We start from the raw sequence: 21,769 nt of genomic DNA, 5'->3' as shown, positions 1-21,769 counted from the left end.
AAAAAGAAAGAAAGAAAAAAAAAGAAAAGAAAACCCTATCTTAGACATCTGGGTAGGTTGATTTCAATGCAAAAGAGCTACTTTGTCTAGTTTAAGAAGACATAGTAGGAATCCTGTCTGGGCTAGTATTATGTCTAACATGTCTCAAGCTAGAGTCATTAGAAAGGAGAGAGCCTCAGTTGAGAAAATGTTTCCATAAGATCAGACTATACGGAAGCTTGTAGGGAATTTTCTTACTTAGTGATTGATGTAAGAGGGCCCAGCCCATTGTGGGTGGGGCTACTCCTGGATTAGTGGTTTTGGGTTCTATAGGAAAACATGAAATTGTAAGTGAAATAAATGCTTTTGCCTTAAGTTGTTTTTGGACATGGTGTTCTATCACAGTAATAGTTATCTTAAATAGGACAAGTCTGGAGAGACGACACAATGGCCTTTCTAGAGGACCCAGGTTTGATTCCCATCACCTACATGATGGCTCAAATCACCTGTAACTCCAGTTTCAGGGTATCCAATGTCTTCTTAAAGCCCCTAAGGGCACCAGACATGCACATGGTAATAGACACACATGTAGGCAAACACCCATATACATAAAATAGAAATAAATAAAGCAAATAAGAAAGGACAGGAAAGGAATGCAGAAATCCAATTGCTCATCTTGAGAACAAGCTAACCTACTGGGTTGATCCTGATGGGAGTCAGTTTACATTAAGAATCTATCAGGAGAGAAACCAAAGTGTAGTTTTGAGAAGCCTGATCTATAAAGATTCTTTGATGAACAAGCCTCCAGTTTAAAGAGCAGAGCCATGTTATATAGAACGAGAGAGGAAGCCGCCTGATACAGTGAATCAAAACATCCTTAACAGTGATACTGTGTTTCACTGCAAGCTACAAGTCAGAGAGCTTGAGACTTTTAAAAAGAGTCCAAATTGCTTTGGGAGGAATGGAGTAATTTTGTCCTGATACCAGTGCTAGGATATGTGCAGGCAAGGGGCTTCAGCTGCCTTCACACGTGTTGTTGTTAGAATAATGGCTGTGTGAACTATATTTTGGTCTCTGATCAAATGATGCGAGCTTTTTCATCAAACCCACATAAGGATCTGTACTTCAAAAACTGAGTGTTGTGACTTTAAAGTTCCAGCACAGACCAACTCATAAAGACAAGGCTTACTTGCAAAGTTAACTCTAAGTACACAAATTGGCTAATTCTGCAGTGTTCACAGGGGACCATCTAAGATGTGAGAGATCTGAACGTCAAGCTCCATAAAAATAATAAGGGATGTAGAAATGAGGGTGTTTACCTTGAAAACAGCCGGCCAGAAAGAAGCTACTTGAAAGTCCCGCTCAGCACATAAAAGTCGGCCATTTAGACTGGGATGGGTTGCGTGTTATTTAGGATGGTGTCAGAAGTGTGACAGTTTAAAGAACTCTTTAGAGCAGTGGTTCTCAACTTTCCTAATGCTGTGACCCTTTAATAAAGTTTCTCATGTTGTGGTGACCCCCAACTGTAAAATTATTTTCATTGCCTCTTCATGACTGTAGTTATGCTACTGTTATGAATCATAATGTTAATATTTTTGGAGTCAGAGATGCCAAAGGGTTTGAAGCCCACAGGTTTAGAATCACTGTTTTAGAACATTATGTGCACCATCTTCAGAGGTGCACATCTCAGGAGAAAATATACAGCTGATCCAGAGAAGGTACTGCAGTATGGGTGTGGGTTGTTTCCTAAAGGTTCACCTATTGGCAGCTGGGTCCCCAGTTGATCATGTAATAGACAGTGGGCTCTTTAAAAGGTAGGGCCAGATAGAGGTGGTTAAGTCACTGGGGACACTGCTTTCTGAAGCTCATGATTCTAATCTCAGGAAATGAGTTGTCAGCTCTTCTCTATGTGAGTAGAAAAGTGAACCTGAGTTCTTGATTTCATCTCCTTTCAGCATGCTGTCCTACCTGCCTCTGTACCTGCCATCACTGTGAGTCCCTTCACAGAGATCAAACTAATGGGGATACCCCATCTTAGACTGTCAGGTTGTAGTGTCATGCTCCAAATATACCCATGTCTAAACTGCAAAGCATAAGATATTTTGTTAAAAATGACAGAGAACAGGCTAATTCATTACACACACACACACACACACACACACACACATCAGACAGGGTTTGGTTCTTTCCAGTTCAAGAGAAGACAGAAAACATAGTGGCTCCACAGAACACTCTATGCTAGTTGCTAGGTAATTTTGTCATTGGGGATGGTAGTGTTCCAATGTCAACACTTCTCAAGGCACATTCCACGTGACATTCTCTCTGAGTTAGGAGCTCTTGACAAAGACAAATGAGTTTCAGGGTACAATGTGTTTGCAAAATGGTGTGTGATTTAGGATGATCTGAGATTTCTGGGTTTAAGCATTAAACATGCTGTGCGTTTCTAAGGCAGGGGTATAATATGAATGAAGGCCCTCTCCACTGTTCCTGGTAAGACTTCTTTTCAGCTTTTCAGAAGAACATGTGTTGAGGATCACAGTCACAGAACTATGGTGTATCAGAAAAGAGGATCACATGGTGGTGTGTGTTTGCGATCCCATGTTCAAGGAAGTGGGGGCAGAAGAGCCAAGGGTGCAAGCCTAGCCTGGGCTGCATAGTGACTCTGATACAGAGTGGATTCAAGAATAGTTTAGTTGTATAGCAAAATTCTGTCTCAGAGTGAAGGAAGATTGAGGAGAGAAAGGAGGAGAAGAGAAGGAGGAGGAGGAAAAGGAGGAGGAGGAAGGAGAAGAAGAAGAGGAGGAGGAAGAGGAAGAAGAAGAGGAGGAGGAAGAAGAAGAGAAGGAGGAGGAGGAAGAGGAGGAGGAAGAGGAGGAGGAAGTGTAGATAGAGGAGGAGGAGGAGCCGATGAGGGAGCAATCACCAGTAATTCTTCTCTCTGGTTTCTGGACAGGAAAATACAGTTTCAGTCACTAATATAAACACCTACAGTCCAGAATCATTCTAAATGTTGTGAGTTTCAGAATCATTCCACATTTCCAGTTATTAACACTTTCAAAATGCTACCATAGGAAAGATGGGGGCTCACAGTGTCAGGATGCTGAACACCATCCAAGATGTCACCTAGGGAGCTAGAAAGAGCCTCAGTATCATATAAGTACCCAGTATCAGATGCTTTCTATGGATCCATAGATGTGAAATCTGTGAATAAACTGTGTCTTGCCCATTATTTTTTTTTGACCAGGCAAAGTCATGATAGAATTTTCTTTTTGTAACCCAATCTCTGGCTTTCCTTGACTTCATGAACTAGAGTGGTTTTGGTGATCACCTGCATAGTACTTATTATTTTTCAAATATAGAAACAGCACAGGCAATACTTACATCAAAATTTTTCTTGAGGAATTCCGTTTGGATTTTGTCAAAAAGATTGAAATCCTTTTCTTCCACCATCTTATCCCGATAAACCCGATTTGACTCATGCAGATAGAGTTTTACTATGTCCTGTATAGACTTCACACATTCCACCGAGGAGAAAAGAATGCCCTTTCAGGAGAACAGACAACAAATAATGTTAACATTTCAGAAGTCTAACGCTTTCTAGAGCAATGGATCTCAACTTTCCTAATGCTGTGACCATTTAATGTAGTTCTTTATATTGGGATGGGCCCCCAATTATAAAATTATTTTCATTCCTACTTCATAGCTGTAATTTTGCTACTGTTATGAATTGTAGTATAAATATTTTTGGAGAGGGAGGTTTGGTAAAGGAATTGTGACCCACAGGTATAGAATCACTGTTCTAGAGCATTATGTCCAACCTGAGATGCTACCTCAGGATTATCTCACTAAGGAGGAGAAACTTGGAATGTTAACAAGGAGATTTGGGGGGGGGGGAAGACATGTCATATTTCATTCCTACAAGGTTTGTTTTGCAAATTGATGCTGGTAATAATTGAACACATAAAATCAGAACAATGACAGATGATAGGAGAAGAATAGCTTGCCTTTGCAGGTCAGCAGCCAATATGTTCATCTTTACAGAGTTCTCTTCTTATGTATTAATGAGATGTTAATCTGTCACCTCTTTTTCCTGTTATTAGTCACACATGAATATCTGCTTTCCATGAAAAAGCAAATGGAGGCAGACTTAACAACTTCAGGGATCCTCTATATAACTTCGAACCCATCACCTGGTTTAATCTCATTACCTTCCTGACCTGGAGAAGATGGGGTCACTTAATGGTTCCTTTCTGTTCATAAAAGAATACTCAGACTTAAGCACACAACACAAACACCTTGTCCTAACATTGCTATGGTCTCCTTCTTCACAAACACCCTTAGCATTGCTTCCTAAAACACCTACTTTCTACTTTTAATTTTGTCTTTCTGACCATGCACACATTTGTGACCCATTCTTCCTTCTTTGTTTTCTCTGCTCATCTGTAATGCTTTCATTCCAGTGCCTTTGTGGAAGACTTATAAGTGCCCCCTCACCTGTTCAACAGCACTCATAACCTCTGATATGTTCACATGTTCTTTTCTGTATAAATCTCCAAAATAGAGGAATTATTAGCTCTTCTGATTATTTATTTCTCCAAGTTCATTTACTGCAGGTCATGATAACTCTCTCAAAGGGAAGCAGATGGATTTCAGTGATTGCAGTTGATTCTTGTCATTGTATAACCAGTACCTAGCATGCTGCCTGACAGAGATTTACAATGGATTCTCCTATTGAAAGATTTATTTTAAAATTGCATGTATATGTGTGTAGCTGAGTGTGGGCATATGGACATAAGTTGAAGTGCCCAGAGTCCAGAGATGCCAAATCCTCTGGATAAGGGATTACAGAAAGTTGTGAACTATCTAACATAGATGCTGGAAGCTGAACTCAGGAGCAATACATGCTATTAAACCACTCTCTAGACACTGAAATGAATTTTTATTGAAACAAATAGTGGGCTAGTATTAAATATTCTACACATTGTCATACGGCATAGCAATAAATCTGTCATCAAGATTTGCTTTAGTAATGGCTGACTAGCTGATCATGGGTAAACCCTCTAAGATCAACAAGAAAAGATGGAAAGGCAGTTTAAAGCTTCCTATTTTCAGTCATTATCTAGAGAGTAACCAAAATAGTGAAGACCTAAGGGGATAAGAAGCTAGAGAAATTTACCACTTTTCCTCTTGAGACTTTTATCAGTTCACCAACTATGGATACAAGTTAGGACAAGGGAAAGATGGAGACAAGGGAGAGGTTAAAGATGTTGCATTATCTCGTCTTGTCTCATGGAATGGGAAGGGGAGGATGAAAACTAGGTACAGGTTTACTAGTAAGGAGAACCGCGGTGAAAATCCATGGAAAGGCCCCCAAAGGGTTTTGGTCAGGCCTTACAGGGATGGAAGCCAAGGGATGATTAGTGTGGGCTTCAGAGATGGGCAGACAAGCAGAAGCATGTAACTTCCAAAGAAAACCATCATTGTCTAGCCCTTAAACTATCTGCCCATGGTAAAGCCAATCAGAACTGCATATCAAACAAAAATTATGAGGGACATCAGGACCAGATAAGACCAAATGACTGAAATAAAGAAGAAAAGAAAAAGAAGCAGCTGGGTGGTAGTGGCAAATGCCTTTAGTCCCAGCATTCAGGAGACAAAGGCAGGCAGATTTCTGAGTTCAAAGCTAACCTGTTCTAGTGAATTCCAGGACAGCCAGGGCAACCTTGTCTAGGCAAAGTCAAATGATGATGGTGATGGTGATGGAGGAGAAAGAAGGAAGAGAAAGAAAGAGAAAGAGAGAGACCCAATTCATAGAAGATCTAGGCATTGGACTGAACAAATACAAACTTTCATGAAATTCTGATTGATACAGCATTCACTAGAGGAATAGCAAAAGCAGGCAGAATGTATGTCTTGAAAGAGAGTGAAAATAAAACAGCAGAAATACACAAAATTTCCACAGAATACAAGAAGAGAGAGAAAGGAAACAGAATGGGGGAAACATGTCTGAGTAGTACAGGAAGTCTGAAGCTCAAATGCATGACTATGTATAACAACACGAGCAAATGGGCAGTATTCTGAAAAGGCACTACTGCTAGGCTTGCTTTCTAAAAGTCAAATGTATAGATAGCACTAACGTTTATTCTCAACCATAAGAATATAGGAAATCTGAGCATAATACAAAAAGAAGCTTTTCTTAACCATGGATTCTCTACCCATGGTCCAGCCAATCTTGGATAACAAATATTCAGAAAGGACTATGTTTGCATGACATGTGTACAATTTTGGCCATTAGTCTCTAAACAACAAACAATCACAACTACCTAAGTAGCATCTTGTAGAGAGCCGTGGAAGGCAGAGACAGCTCTGGCAATCTGATGCTCTCACAAGTTCTGTAATTTACTGTCTTTGTGTAAGGGGAAAGCGCGGGAAGTCACAGCCCATCCCGGGGCATATAAGATTTTATGGGCAATTAACCAACCAGATATGTACACATCACTCCAGGGGGTATTTAACCAGGTCCTTCTCGGGGCTCGGGGCCTTTTCTCCCAGCCGGTTTTCCACCAGCCGGCCTTCTTCCAGCGGGTCTTTCCTCTATAACATCCTAATAAAGATCTGCTGAAGAACTTTGGTGTCTGTGTGACCTCGCTGGCGAGTGCACGCCCTGGACAGCATCTGCATTGTGTTAGGTGTTTTGTGTAACCTGAAGATGTATGCAGATTACATCAAGTTCCATGGAAAGGGCAGAGGTTAGAAGATTTGTATATCACGTTTGAGGCTTTGGCTCAATTTCCAGAATTGGAAAAAAGATAAAAATAACAACAAAACTACTCTGATATTTCATATAAAGGACCCTGAGACTTTCATATCTATGAGGGATCATGGATCCCGTGTCCTGTGGACACCAACGGACAAGTGAAATTACAGACTAAAGGAATATGGATTAGTCACGCTATCATCAGACAAAGTTAACTTTAAAGCATAGGCTATTTTGGAGGTAAAGAAGTACATTTAATACACAAGGAACAGCTCAAGAAGGTAGGCTGGTTGTAAGTATATCCATATATGTGAGGAAATAGAGTTGTTTAAATATCTGTTTTCTGTCAATATAACTTCAAAGTGTACAAAATGAATAGGAAAAAAAAAAGGAGAAGCAGATGTCTATACGTCCATACCACTTGGGAGATTTTCACAATCTGTCTCAAAGGCTTGCACAACATAATAGGTTTTTTTTTTTTAAATCAGTATCAGTAAAACTTTAATTTACATGAGTTAAAAATATGTACTAATTGATGGAATGATTAAGTTATACCTAATGTCTGAGAACACATTTCTCAAAACTTCATGTTAATTGTATTGTGGGAAACATGGAAAATCTCAATGAATTTCAACAAAATGAAATCACATAGAATTTGCTGAAATTAGGTAGTTATCAGTAATAAAAAAGCACCAAACTTCTAAATGTTTGAAAATAAATGTTGCACTGAAGATTGTAAACCATAAACCATGCAACATGGGAAAGCCTGCGTGTTGCAAATGCAGTTAGAGGAAAATTGAAAACCATAAAGTGAACACTACAGAAGAGTGGAGAGGACAGTTATTGAGGTAAGAAGCCATATCAAGATATGAGAAAATAAACTAAAAGAATCCCATATACAAGTTAAATAGGATGGTAACAAATAAAAGAGTAAATATTAGTAATATATATGTGTGTGTGTGTGTATCAAACTAAAATAATAAAGTCAAATGTTGGATTCTTTAAATTTTCATTAAAAAATAAACACAAGGGCTGGCAGTGGGTAACTTCTTTGTAGAAGTGACAAAACAGAAAAACGAATGCCACAGATAACTGTCTGTGGCCGTGAAGCCTACTGTGTAGGTGGGCTGCCACCAGCCAGATAAAGGTTTTAGGGGAAAATACAGTTCCTCAAGAGAGACAGAATTCTGCCTACAGAAAGTCTTCAAAGACAATATAAGGACAACAGGACTTTTTTTTGGTCTAGTTTTAAGTGATATTGTGATAAATATATGATATAAACTGTAGTAGTGTTATATGCATCAAAAATTGAATTCATAATTTCAATGTTCTGCTAAGAAAACTCTAGGTAGCTGTCAACCCGTGAGGAAAGTATGATGCAATGTTTCACAAAGTCTTCCAGAAATAGAAAAAATGGAAAACAATCCAAGGCATTTTATTTAGATTTTAGAACCTTAGGTTGGCAAGAAAGGAGATTTAGCAATTCAAATGTAGAAATTATGTAAGTTAGAAAGTAGAATCCAAGGAAAGGTATTGGTAGTAACCAAGTTACTCCAGGAATACAAAGATAGTTGACTTATGACTCAAAAGTAATTAACATAATTTAGCATAGTATCAGACTAGGGAAGAAAAAGACTTAATTATTTCAATCAGAAAATGAATTTGTTAAGTTGCTATACTTAGCTGTGAATAAAACTCTTAATAAATTATAAAAATATCATCTTACCACAGCAAAGAGTACTTTCAGAAATCTATGGAAAACACTGTGTTGCTGAGCTGTTAAAGTGTTTCTCTCTGAGAAACTAGGAGTGTGAAAGAGTCTCCTCAAAACTCTACTGGAAGTTGGAACAAAAATTCCACACACAAGAAAAAGAAATAAAAAATTAAGGGTTGGAAAGAAATATAAATGCAACTTTTGTTTGTTTGTTTTTGAGACAGGTCTCATTTTATAGTTCAACCTGCTATGTAGACCCCCTGGCCTCAGGCTCAGAGCATCTTTGGTGTCTTTGTCTACAGTGCTAGACTTGATGGCCTGTACTATCTCACCTTGCCTTGAATGCTACTTTTAAATCCAACAATACAACTAAAGAAACAAACAATGAAAGAAATGTTGAATGAATTAGTAACATTCACTCAAATTTTATTGTTACAAAGTTTAAAACTAGGCCAGAATAAAGTGTGAGGTTAGAACACTGGACAATATTGATGGCTAGAAGGTAGAGGAAAGAGTCAATGAAAACCTTAGCGTGGAGAAAGGTATGATTACAAGGTGTGGTCACTTGTGATAATTAACCAAGCCAGATACTTGGGACCTGTGTAATTTTCTGCCTGCATGCTCTACTTCAATAGAGTATAACAAAAGAAAACTTTAAAGACAAAAATAGTGTAAGTTCCTGTGGCCCTAGCCAGATGTGTACCTTGACCTCTTTCTCCTCATTAACTCTCTGAGGTATCCTCTATAAATAAAATGTGTACGGTGAGATAAAGTGCCACTTGGGAGTCCTGGTCTCTGAGGTTAGGCACTTGACAGTGAGGGGCATCATTTCTTGATCTTTATGGTTCCTGTTACAGTCATAGTCCCACTGACTAGCAGTGAAGTTCTCAGCAGCTGTGAACACATCAAGTGCAAATTGTGCACTGTCTTAATTTGTTATACATTGCCCTGGGCAGGGAAAATTGGTTCATGGTTGTTGTGACCGCAGCCTATCAAATTCTACTATGATTTCAATGGATGGAGGGAAGTAGATAAAAAGGCTTGAAATGAGCTAGGTTCTACAGGAAGGATATATCTCCTGTTGGCTCTTTAATTAACCTCCCAATATCTTGTATCAGGCCTTCAGACAAGCTACCAAGAAGAAAACAGGAGGCAGTGGTCAAGGTCTGAACTTGAAGCTGTCCTCTGTGGGTACATGGGTAGAGCTGTGTAGCTGGAGTCGAAGGAGACAGCACTCCAATGGGGAATGTACTTCTCAATGCTGTGGAAGCTGGCCGACAGCTGATAGGATGCCAAGAGGCCAGGCTGAGATACAGAACCCAAGGTGTTGCCACTCAGGCTACTTGAGTTATGCAAAGACAGGCCAGGAGAACAAGAGACTTGGCCTCTGTTCTGGCATCTTTCCCCTTTCTAATTCTTCCTCAAACTTGCATCCACTGCACAAAACAAGGTTGGAATAGAATATCCACTTTCTGGAAGGCATTTTGTGGCTCCACGTTACCTATGGAACCTGACAATTGTATTGGTTTTTTTTTTTAATGGAAATAGAGACATCCCTGTGGACCCACGGAGCACTGGCTCCAGGATGCTCATGAGCATCATAAACCATGAACACTCAGGTACTTATATAAAATACAGTAGTTCAAGCATATAGCCTATGTAGATCCTTCTGTACACCTTCAACCATGTCTAAATTATGTGCAACAGCTAATGAAGTTGATAAAGTAAATAGTTGTTATATATTATACTATTAGTAGAACACTGATCAGAAACAAAATAATCTGTTGTGTAAAGATCCAAGTTTTCAGAGTATTTTCAACCCACAGCCGGTTGAATCCAGCTCTGTGGAATGCAAGATTAAAGACAGTTGACTGTAGTCAATATTTTACCTTCTATGGGTGTTGAGAGGATTAAATGAGTTGATGAGTGTAAAGGCTTAGTGCTGTACTTGGTAAATATTATACACTAAAGTGAAACCTTTTTACAAGGGCCTCCCTTCAGGTCTCAAATTATCCTGTAGTCTTATCTTTTGTCTCCCTGCTCCCTGTCACTGCTCTTCTCACCCACTTCTACCCGTTTTGTTAATCTGTTAGTACCACCTTGTGCTTTCTGTCTCGCTATCCCTGCATTCATATCCTTATTTCCTAGCTAGTAACTTCTTCAAACCTCTTCTGAATGGAGGTAATAATATCTGCCTTGGGTAGGGTTTCTACAGCTGTGGTAAAACTCTATGATCAAAAGCAACTCAGGGAGACTTGGGTTTCTTTTTCCTTGCTGCTTGCCTGAGAGAACTAGGACAGGAACTCAAGGCAGGAGCTTAGAAGCCAGAGCTAATAAGGAGGCCATGGAGGAATGTTTCTTGCAGGCTTGCTCCCCATGGCTTGTTCAGCTTACTTTCTTATACAACCAAGGGATTGCACTGCTTATGGTGGGCTGGATCTCCCACATCAATTATTAATCAAGAAAATGCCTCTCAGATTTGCTCACAGGCCAATTTTATGGAGACATTTTCTCAATTAAATATGCTCTCTTCCCATATACATCTAGGTTTGTGTCAGACTTGATAAAACCAACTTAAAAAAAAAGAAAACAAAACCCATGTATTCCAAAGTATTGAGGTGAAGCATGGGTTTCAGGATATCTAGATGACAAGGCAAATGTCCAGGGAGGAGCCTACGCTTCTGATTAGGGGTGGTTGACCAGTTCTCCTTTAGTACTTTCACTGAAGAACAATGTGAACTTGACCAGTTTTACCTCTTGCTTTTCATTTAGGAAATGTAGACATTAATATCTAGACTCTATAACACTGTTGTGAGTTTAAGCATGGGGTTTTGATGTAAGCAATCTCTCTTTCAACTAATGCTCAAAATGTAAGAGCTAATTGTGAGTAAGCACAAACTTTGCCATGGTCTGTGAACCTCAGCACTGTAGGCTTTACAGGGTAGTGGGATTTTTGCTTTTGACATTTTTAAGGTAAGAGCTGACTGTACAGTTTAGTCTGGCCTCTAACTGGGTGTGGCAGGTGGATTTCAAGCTGGAGACCAGCCTAGCAGATTTGTTCTAGAAATGAACCTGGAATTTGTAGAGCTGAGGCTGTATCAGAAGATGGAAATGACATTTAGGAGTATTATAACATGTTTTCTAACTTATGTGGTTTGGGAGACATTCTTTTTCATCATGAAAACAGTGCATACCACAAGTGATGGAGCGGTTTTTAAATAATTACTCTTTTCCCACCTCTTATTTTTATTTTCTCTTCTTTACCCTTTCCTCCTTCTCTTATGACTCCTTTTCATTTTCTTTTTCTTGTCAATCTTCTTCCATTTTCTTTCCTGTACACTAGAGTATTAGGAGTACACTAAATAATATAGCATTGTCTCCCCAGTGCTAAGCCTTGGAACAAAGGAACCAACAGAGGAACATGTTCTATTCACTGAGAAATAGTATAGTTCTAAAATAAAACTTTGTTTTGTTGAATTATTCCTCACAGAGCCCATGGCACTCTTTACCTAAGTATCATCCCAACTCCATATACTTCTTGTCTGTGTTGAGGGAGGTTTGCCATTCACAGTTTATTTGATTAAGACTAGGATCCTATGAATCATCTCTAAAATTTCATAGTATCTTGTGAACTTACTTGGAAAATGTTGGCGAAATCTCTGAGATTGAAGATGTAGTGAAATTTGATTGCTGTGGGCAGAAACGTGGTGGCAATTTTCTGGTGGAAGGTGACAGCCAAGTTGATCAGAGGAGGGATGGATTTCTGCAGTGTGGTGGGAAAGTTTCCAAGCTTCAGGTGATGGGTCAAGATGGTGCTATAGATGGAAGAGAGGGCATCAGCCCCTGGGAAGCAGAGGGCAAATACACTGAAGTGACGCTGCAGGGGAAAACAAGGCATGAGGGAGAAGAGTAAGCTGGATGTCTCTTATCACCCAGTAAAGATCACTGCTCTCGGCTAGGGACAGTGATCCAAGATTCCACACCAAAGTTTAAGTTGAACATGAAGTGACTAGGAGGATAATGGCATTGAAGCTTTGACCAAAGATGGGGAAAGAATCTGACTCCAACTCTGAGTTGACACTGTGTGTCTTTATGCCCTTGGGTAAGTACTTCCATCAATCAGAAATCTCTTATATTAAGAATGAGGGGGTTGAGTTGTGTGAATTCTCTGAACCCTTCTAGCTCTAGATCCTTATGACACTGAGGTTTCTTTCTTATCTGAGAGATGCAAATTGGCTTGCTACTTTAGTAGGCTGGGAAGAAGAAAGGCCAGTTACCACTAATAATCAAAGGCCATCAGCTTAGATGGATAACATCAAGACTCAGGACTCAGAGGTAACACACATGCCTGCCCCCTTCCATACCTGAAGCCTTGGGTTGATGGTAAAGCTGCCTGCAGTGGGGTTCATACAGGAGACGTACTGTACATTCATGATCTCCTTCAGAGACAGCTTGTTCCGATCATACCTGAAATAGATGCCTCCAGTGAGCCACCTGTGGGGGTGTACATCCATAACCCAGGTACTCAGAAGGCAGGAAGCTGTGAGTATGAGGGCTGCCTGGGCCACATAGTGGCATTGTCTCTAAACAAAACAAAACAAACTTATATTGAGAGTTGCATGTGAGGGCTAAGTTAAGTAGCACTTCTTCAAGGTGAGGTAGAACAATTTCCACCATTTGGATGTTTGGTTGTATCTTACTTACTTTTCTATTACTTGTGATAACACACCTATGACCAAGGACATTTATAAAAGAAAGCATTTTACTTGGTTTATGGGTTCAGATGGTTAAAGTCCATGATAGCAGAGAGAAGGGATGGCTGAGAGTTCACATCTTAATCCACAACCTGAAGCAGTGAGAATGCATAGAGAATGGGATATGTCTTTTGAAACTCCAAGCCTGACCCCAGTGACACATCTTCTCCAATGAGGCCACACCTCCTAATCCTTCCCCATACAGTTCAACCAACTGGAGAACTACACATTTAAACATATGAGCCTCTAGGGTTCATGCTCATTCAAACCACCAAAGGCGATTAAATAAAAAAAAAAGTAGAAGTCTAGATTTACTGGGAGATTAAGAAGAAATAATAGCCCAAGACAAAATTACAAGAATACCAATTTCTACAGAAACAGTCCAGGAGGAAAGCACAAAGAAGAGAACTCACAGAAAAGAAGAAACTCAGGGGGATGTGGCTGCCCAGAAAGCAATGGAAGCTAGCACTCATACATTAGAACTGCAGAGAGAAGAAAGACCTCTTTCCAATAGGGTCTGTTGGATTCCACCAGAATAGTTGATAGGTTTGTAGGATTAGTTCAGAAATTGGGTGTTGGGGAGGGAGAGAAATAATCAAAGAAGAATGCATTAAGGAGTGAGTTGGAAACTGGGCAGGAAGCAAGGACAGAGGAAAATTTAGTTATACACAGAAAAGTGACTAGTCATAGGAAAATGACTTTTAATAAACAAAAAAAGTTTCAATGACATGAAGGAGCCAACAAAGAGATGGGGACTAACTAGTGCAGAGTTGCAGGAGCAGGAGTTAGTGGAACTATTACATGAGAATGATACTTTAGGCAAGATGTCATGGATGGCTGGGACACAGGATTTGCAAGGCAGTGAGCAAGTTGTACAGAAGCAATGGTCGACTTGGCATTAGTTTCCTCAGAGAAAGCCAAGTCATCAGCTGGGAATTTGAGGAGAGAAAAGAGGGTCCGAAATAGACACTTCAGAGAAAGTACATACAAACAGAGAAAGCAACAGGGCAGGATTTCTGTCAAGTTGCTACTTTCCACTTAAATGCCTTACCATCACTCTGTGTTTCCTATGGTGCTTAGTAGCTCAAATCCCAGTGCCTCAGGGCAAGATGCTAATGGTATTTGACAAAGATTTAAGGAAGGACTGAGAAGAAACTCAAGTTGGCATCTTCACTATGGCCTCTCTCTCATTTCTGTCTTGAACCCTCCCCCAACCCCATCTTTACAGAAGGAAGAAGGGGAGCCAGGCATGTTTTAGATCAGTGACTTTTCCCTGTAGACTGTGTTCAGTATCTGCCATTAAAAACTAGGCTGTTTCAAGAGAAACTAAGACTGGATTTCTCTGAAGACATCAAACCCATGCAAATCAGCTGGGAGTGTGCCTGTTATTATCAGAGCATCTCTGTAGGAGGCCACAGTGGAGGTGAGTAGGGAGTTTAGCTCTGTGGTTAGAAGTCTCAGAGAATGTAATTTTGAGATGCTTTCATTTTAAAACTACATGCCATAAGTTTATATTTGGTATGTTTCTATACGTGTGTATAGCATATAGCCAGTAAAATCCAAAAATCCCCCTTCTAGCTTCTGTCTACTCTTCCAACACACCCATCCTTCCCAATCTCCATAGCTCATAAAAATGAGTCCTGCAGAAAACTGTAGCTTCTGTTTTGGGTGAGAGCTCAGTACCCCTGTGACCTGGAGGCCCTGTCTGAGAGAGAACTCCAAGAAGCATAGAAGCCCCTGAGGAATGGAGTTTACTCTGGGTTTCCTTTGTGGTATCAGAGCTAACAGAAATTTATCACTGAAGCACCTATTGAGCTGAGCAGAAACCCTTCTGCAGGGACACTTACCAGTGGCCATAGTCTAGGTGCTGCCTGATAACAGTGTGCGGCTGTACTGTTCCATAGGCATCCACCTCGGGCATGTTCATATCATCAATGAAATAGATGAGTTTCCTGTTGCCTGGAGGGCCATAATTTCTGCCAGCTTTCTTTTCTAGAGGTTTCTCCAGGACAGCTGAGGAGAGATCCAGTGAGAGAAGAAAGGTAGAACTTCAGAGATGAATACCGAGGCAGTACAAGTGTTCACGACAAGATGAGGTGGCATCTCATGTATACACAAATAGCAGCTATTGCACTGGTAGGTTGGTCATTCTGTAGGATCAGAAGAGGAATCTGGAGTGACCAAGAAGCAATGGTGGTACTACCTGCTGGGCACTAAGCATCTTATAGTATGTGTTGTTAGGTTCTTCCAAATGTTTATTACCCCATCTAATTCTGACAACACAGAATAATGAAACAAATCCTATTTCACTTTGGAGCTAGGAGTAGCAAGGTACAGAAGTGCTGAACAATATTACAAAGGGAAAGCCAGGATGCAGAACAGAGAAGTTAAGCCCCAAAGCCCATGTCCCTGCCATACTTGTGGTTCTTCAGCTCCCATTGTTTATAGATTAGAAACCAAAGATGCATTCATGGTCACCAGGCCAGGTCTTTAACCCCAAAGAGATCTACAGAAAACTGTACCCCCATAGACTTTTCCACTGTGCCCAAGACACAATGGCCATGGCTCCTATCCAGAGCTCAGCTGGGAGCCCCTTTTGACCCTGAAAGCTGTAGGAGGAATCACTGGATATTTTGTCAAAAATCTTGGCAGAATTTCCATCTCCTGGGGTTCACAGTGAGGGGGAGTGGAAAAACAGCCTCTGAGAATGTCTGAGAGCATCCATCAGTGCCCTTGCCTGCCTTCAGTCCTATGGCCCCCTACTGGTGAAGAACAGTGACTTTCAGAGAACTAAGAACAGGCACTCTCCTGGACTTATCTCTTCCATTATCAAGCCAGAGAGAAGGAATCAGACACACAGCTTCCAGCCTGACGGGGCTTGTTGAGAACAAACTTAAGTAATAGGGTGGAGAGTTAGGATTCACTTCTTTTCTAATAAAGCAATTAAATATTTATGGATTGCAAGAACCAACACTTTCTTATTACAGCTGGGAGCCCTAAGAACCATCTGATTTCTTCTCCTGAAGAACAAGTTTGTAAACAAGGAGAAAGTGTCAACAGACGAGGAAGGTGACAGATAGAAAGACAAGTTCCTTCAAGATGCTTGAATATTCTAATTTCCTGGGCGGAAGTTAAATTAAGTGTTTCAAATAGGAATTAAATTTAAATTTAATTAGCATGCAATTAACATACACTATCAACCAATTAATCACCCAACACCTTTTTCCCTCCTCCCAAAAGATATAACAACTATATATGAGATCTGTCAAAATGAAATATAATTAATAGGCTGCCAAGGACATGCTTTGAGAACAGTCCTGCTAATAGGAAAGTTCTCCTTAGGAATACTTGTTTCTCCAACCTCCCAAGGCAATGGTATTCAAATCAGCCCCTTGAATTAAGCAGACCCTGTAATTTGGGTTGATTAAGCTCTTTAGCCATCTCCAAGACTGAGGAAGAAAAAAACACCCTAGTTAGCAAAAAGTGGCCATGGAGAGTGCTGGTTGTCTCAAATGGGATTTGTGCAGTTCTCCTGAGAAAGACAGGGGGAATGAGCCTTGATCCTCAGCCTTTCAAACCTCACTCTGCTTCTGCTCACATCTAGGAGGGAGTGACACTGAGTGGTGGTTCTGTATCCAGGTGGGCCTGAAGAGTGGGTGTGGCTTAAGTTTGAGGGATGCTGTTAGATGCTGATGTTGCAAGACAAACAAGAGTGATGAGGAGAGCAAGCTCCGATGAGCATTTCTGGCTGAATTCTGACCTGTCACACACAGGTCTGAGTCACACCTGCTGCATTTATGCATTGTGAACTTCTCTGAGGCTTGCGTAGAATGACACAATTCAGTCTCTGGCTTCAGGGAACAGTGCTGTCTTCTGTGTGAAGACCATTTCAGTATTACTGTGGCTGCCATCTTTGCGCTCTGGCTGTCACATGGCAATTACCCTACCCCAGTTGGACATCCTGATTTCCTCCTCCAATCTTTTCACTAAGTTCTCAAAACAACTGGGGAAGCCGTGTGAAGAGTAACCCAGATCATGTCAGTGCCCTGCTTAAGCTTTGCATGACATCTCTCTTCAGGCTGAGCAACCTCTCCACTCTCTGCTCCAGATACCTGTTTCTGATATAATTACTGTTCATTGCTCCAGAGCCTATGCTCTGGCTGTTTCCTATACCTCATATCCGTGTCTTCCAAATGCCAGCATGCTTTGTTTCTTCATTTATTTGCTCAGATATGCCCCTGCCTAGTAAGACTTTCGTGGTACTCTAGAGATCCCCCACCTGTGATGGTTTGTATGTGCTTTGCCTAAGGAGTGGCACTATTTGGGGGTGTGGCCTTGTTGGTGTAGGCGTGCCACTATGGGAGTGGGCTTTAATATCCTAGTCCTAGCTGTCTGAAAGTCAGTATTCTGCTAGCAGCCTTCAGATGAAGATGTAGAACTCTCAGCTTCTCTTGCACCATGCCTGCCTAGATGCCACCATGTTCCCACCTTGATAATGGACTGAGTCTTTGAACCTGTAAGCCAGTCCCAATTAAATGTTGTTCTTATAAGAGTTACCTTGTTCATGGTGTCTGTTCACAGCAGTAAAGCCCAAACTAAGACCTCATCTTTTTCCTACCTCTGCTGAATTTTTTTATAACACTCATCACTAATAATTCCTGTACTCAGAAGCTTAGATTCTCATATGAAAAGAGTGGGTGAGATAACAAATAAAAGGACAGGAATTATTTTGTCTTTTTATAGAACGTTCTTTAGCACACAGAAGAATGCTGAGGAATTGTTTATTTGGTTGAAGGATGGATGAATATATTGTAACAAGCCCTGAGAAAGAGCAAATGCAATTCTTATCTCCATATTGGAGTTAAAGGTACAGGAGTTGAACAAGGCAGGTTAAGCTTCTTGTTGGAACCAGAATCTAGCTCTTTAGCTATTGATCCATTTTTTTTTCCTCACTGGACATAGGAGTGACTTTTCTGGGTACTATAACAAACTACTTGATGAAAGCAAATTAAGTTTGAGGGTATAGTCCATCATGGCAAAGGAGGCAGGGAGCAGTTGGTCCATTGCAAGGACCGTCAGGAAGCAGAGAGAGGTGAAATTGTTTTATCTTTTTTATCCAGATTAAGACCCAAGCCCTTAGAATGGTGCCTTTCATGTGGAGGGTGGGCTGTCTTACCTCAGGATGTTAACTCATTCTAGAAAATTCCTTATTGATATGTCTAGATGTTTATGTTTTTGGTAATTCTATATTCTGTCAATTTCACAATAAATATTAACTACCACATTGGGTGAGTGACCCCTTGTGCCTTCATCCTCAGCCTCTCTGGGTTGTTTCTGACCATTCTGGCTCTCCAGTATCTAGATTCAAGAGTGATACATTTATACATCCAAATGGTATGCCAGAGACCTGATGTGGTAAGCAGTTGACATGCACTGTGTTACTAACTATTCTTAGAGCCCCCTCCCCTGATGAACTGTCTTTACTTCTCAAAATTATTTCAGGAGAGAAGACTGAGTTTTAGATCAATCAAGGTTTTTACAAGCTCAAATGACTACAAAGAAGCAAAGCAAGGGCTTTACCTCAAGTCTGCCCGGTTGCAGACTCTCAGGAAACCACAGCTGCCAACTAAGTCTGCACAGGCCTAGAATCTGCTTTCTGCCTTTAGAAATTCTCAGCTCATTGCCTGCTCCATATTTTTTATAGATAGCATCAATAATTAATCATGACGTTCCTTGCAATTGCATGATTTGTGTACTTGTGCTTGAACTATTTTCCTTTCAGATTATTTAAGTTTTTCATATGTTAAAACTTTTTGGTTGTATCTGTAAGGTCTTTTGATGTATTCTTTCAAGAAATAGCTTGCTTTGCATGACTATAAAAATCATACATATTCATTCTGGAAAGATTAGAATGCATAAAAATTCACAGTGACGAAAGTGACAATTGGCCAATTTTTTTTTCACCTAGCAGTTAGCAATTCCTTCAACATTCTTATGTCCTGTACTTTATTCAAGATACTTGTTTTTATTAGATTTTTGAATCTCTATAAACTATAATTGCTTTGAACATATTGCTTATATATCTATATTTTAGTTCTCATTTAATATGCTATATAATACTTATTTTCAGTTTCTTTGGCAACAGAATCTTAGTATAAAGTGCAGGCTTGCTTTAAACTAAAAAGTCTACTGCCTCAACCGCTGGAGGGCTGGGATTGCTAATGTGAGCCATCATGTCTGGCTGTATGGCAAATTTCTCCATCTGATAATAAAGGCGCTTTTGAAACATGATTTTAATGACTGTGCTATGCTTCATAATTTATGGGGTGACTTCTCTGTTGTCTGAAGGTAGGGTTCATAGTTTCATTGTGCTTTCAATCACCTACAATTCCAAGCAGAATTCTTGCTCACTAGATAGACTGCAGATGACCAGCATTAATCTGTATCATTTTCCTTTAGGAAGATGTTGAGTAAAGAGAGATATCTAGCTATAGCAGAGCAAGCACAGTACTCCTTTGAGGCAGGGATTTGAGTAGATCTTTGAAGGTAACCAGTAACCTTAAGTTTTAATGGGCAGGTTACAGAGACTCGGCTTACACTTTTAGACATCTGAGTTCCTCTTTAATTAGTATAATTAAGCTTTAGAGTGTTAGTTGAATTAATAATTCAAATCTCAGTCAAATGATAAGAGAATACAGGGTTACCATTAGCATGAAGTTCAGCCAGCTTCTTCTCATTCCAACGTCCTTCACCAAGGGGAGTAAGGGAGTCCTTACTCCCCCTTTTCTGTCTTGATCAGTCTCTGGATCTTTACAAATTTTATTATTATTATCTTAAAAACTTATTCACATTTCATCTGAAGTGAAAATGACCACTCTAATTTCTATTTGGCTATGGTTAATGAGTGCCACCATGCCCAGTTGAGAGTGTTTGTATATAAATAACATATAATTGGGTCTTGTGGTTTTTTTTAAATTCACTTTGACAATCTTCTTTTAACTGATATATTTAGAGCATTGACAATTAAAGTGATTATTGATATGATTTAGAACAAAAAAAATTAAAAATTTATTCACATTTTCAAAAAGAATGAGAAGAGAACCAATAGAGGAGACACAGAAAGAGATCTATTAAAACAAAGACTGAAAGGGACCATAAAGGAATTTGGAAAGAAAGACATTTGTCACGGTAATCTAAGATGATGCAGTTATCATAACCCATGAAACTTATCTCACATTTGCCTTTATAAACCACCTTTTTGAAAGCTCAGAGCTAAATCTATGTTTAACTCCAGTAACCACAACTTCTTAGATTAATAGTATAAATAATTTCACCTCTTCCAAACAAAAACTTGTTTCAGGTAACAAATTCTTAATAGTCATAGTTATTCACAAAGGAGATATAAGAATATGCAATGATTTTCAACAGAGAAGATATTAAATTAAAGCTCAAAAGCCTTTTTATCATAGTGATCTGCAACAGAACCCAAGAATAAATCATTTGTTTAGCAAAGGGAGATAAAACTATATAGCTGGTTTGTGGAGAGTCTGGTGGGATGGAGAACAGAGACCTCAACTCTAGCTGTAGCCTTTCCAGCATGGCTGTACATGGAAAGGAGAGTAGCTTGTTAAAGGATGAAGTAGGGTCTTGTTATAGTCTTAGTCAAAGAGAAAGATAGGAGCACACTGCAGGCATTCTGCTATGAAGATAAAGATACATGTCTTACAGGGTATCAAAATAGAAGGGTTATATAGTTTGATAAAATCAGACAACTTTGCTATTAACTCTGACAAGAGACATTTAAAACATTAAGTCTTGTATGCTCATTTTATGAGAAAGAAAATTACCATCAGTACTGTGACTCTTATGGCTCTCAACTTCATTCTCTTTTGATGCTTTCTAGCTGAGGTGACCAGAGTGTGAAGAATGAGACACATGGACAAATTTATGAGGTTCTGCCCATTTCCCTATCCATCCATGAATCCATCCACATCTATCTGTGTACCCATCTATATTGGGTTGCCTCATATAGACCAGGCTGTTTCGATTCACTTACTGCAGCTCTTTATTTCCCTCTTTGGAGTGAAAATACAATGAATAAAGCAGAAGCCATTCAGTCATCTTGAATGATAAGCCAGGGGAATAACAAATATTTAATACTGGTATCATTAAACAATGGATCTAGAGTTTGTAAATGTTTACCTTTGTACTTTCTGGTGTGTGTGTGTATGTGTGTATGTGTGTGTGTTTTCTACGTTACCATCATTAGGTTTTCTGCTACGTACAGCCAAAAGCATTACTAATGAAGTAATCCATTACAGGATGGGCTGGAGGATTGAGTAAACTAGAGGGGGTGCGGATAGAGCTCTTAGCATAAGGCTGACTACATTAACATTGAATTTGTGCTGTGTATACAGCTATGTGAGCTGTGGGAAAGCTTGAAGCACATTCCTCATTTGCATTTCAGTCACTTTGAAGAAGACTCAATGAAGGCACTAGTATTGGAAGCCTTGACAGAAAAGCGAGGTAGGTACAGCCAGCAGCTGCCTTCTCTACACAAGAGCT

The 21,769-nt window shown here is 39.8% G+C and overlaps 1 protein-coding gene across 1 annotated transcript in view; it reads right to left on the bottom strand.

Moving 5' to 3' along the window:
* Dnah9 (dynein axonemal heavy chain 9) overlaps nucleotides 1-21,769 on the bottom strand; it is a 315,810-nt gene that overhangs the window by 130,218 nt on the left and 163,823 nt on the right. Inside the window, exons 39-42 of the mRNA XM_028783166.1 lie at nucleotides 15,052-15,217; nucleotides 12,815-12,917; nucleotides 12,088-12,327; nucleotides 3,361-3,522 (exon numbers count right to left, since the gene is read on the bottom strand). Coding sequence (XP_028638999.1) covers nucleotides 3,361-3,522; nucleotides 12,088-12,327; nucleotides 12,815-12,917; nucleotides 15,052-15,217 — 671 coding nt within the window. The remainder of the gene's footprint in view (nucleotides 1-3,360; nucleotides 3,523-12,087; nucleotides 12,328-12,814; nucleotides 12,918-15,051; nucleotides 15,218-21,769) is intronic.

The sequence above is a fragment of the Grammomys surdaster genome, unplaced genomic scaffold (assembly GCF_004785775.1).
Source record: "Grammomys surdaster isolate TR1022 unplaced genomic scaffold, NIH_TR_1.0 1019, whole genome shotgun sequence".
In the NCBI taxonomy this organism is placed as follows: Eukaryota; Metazoa; Chordata; class Mammalia; order Rodentia; family Muridae; genus Grammomys; species Grammomys surdaster.
This window is presented reverse-complemented; position numbering and strand designations above follow the sequence as displayed.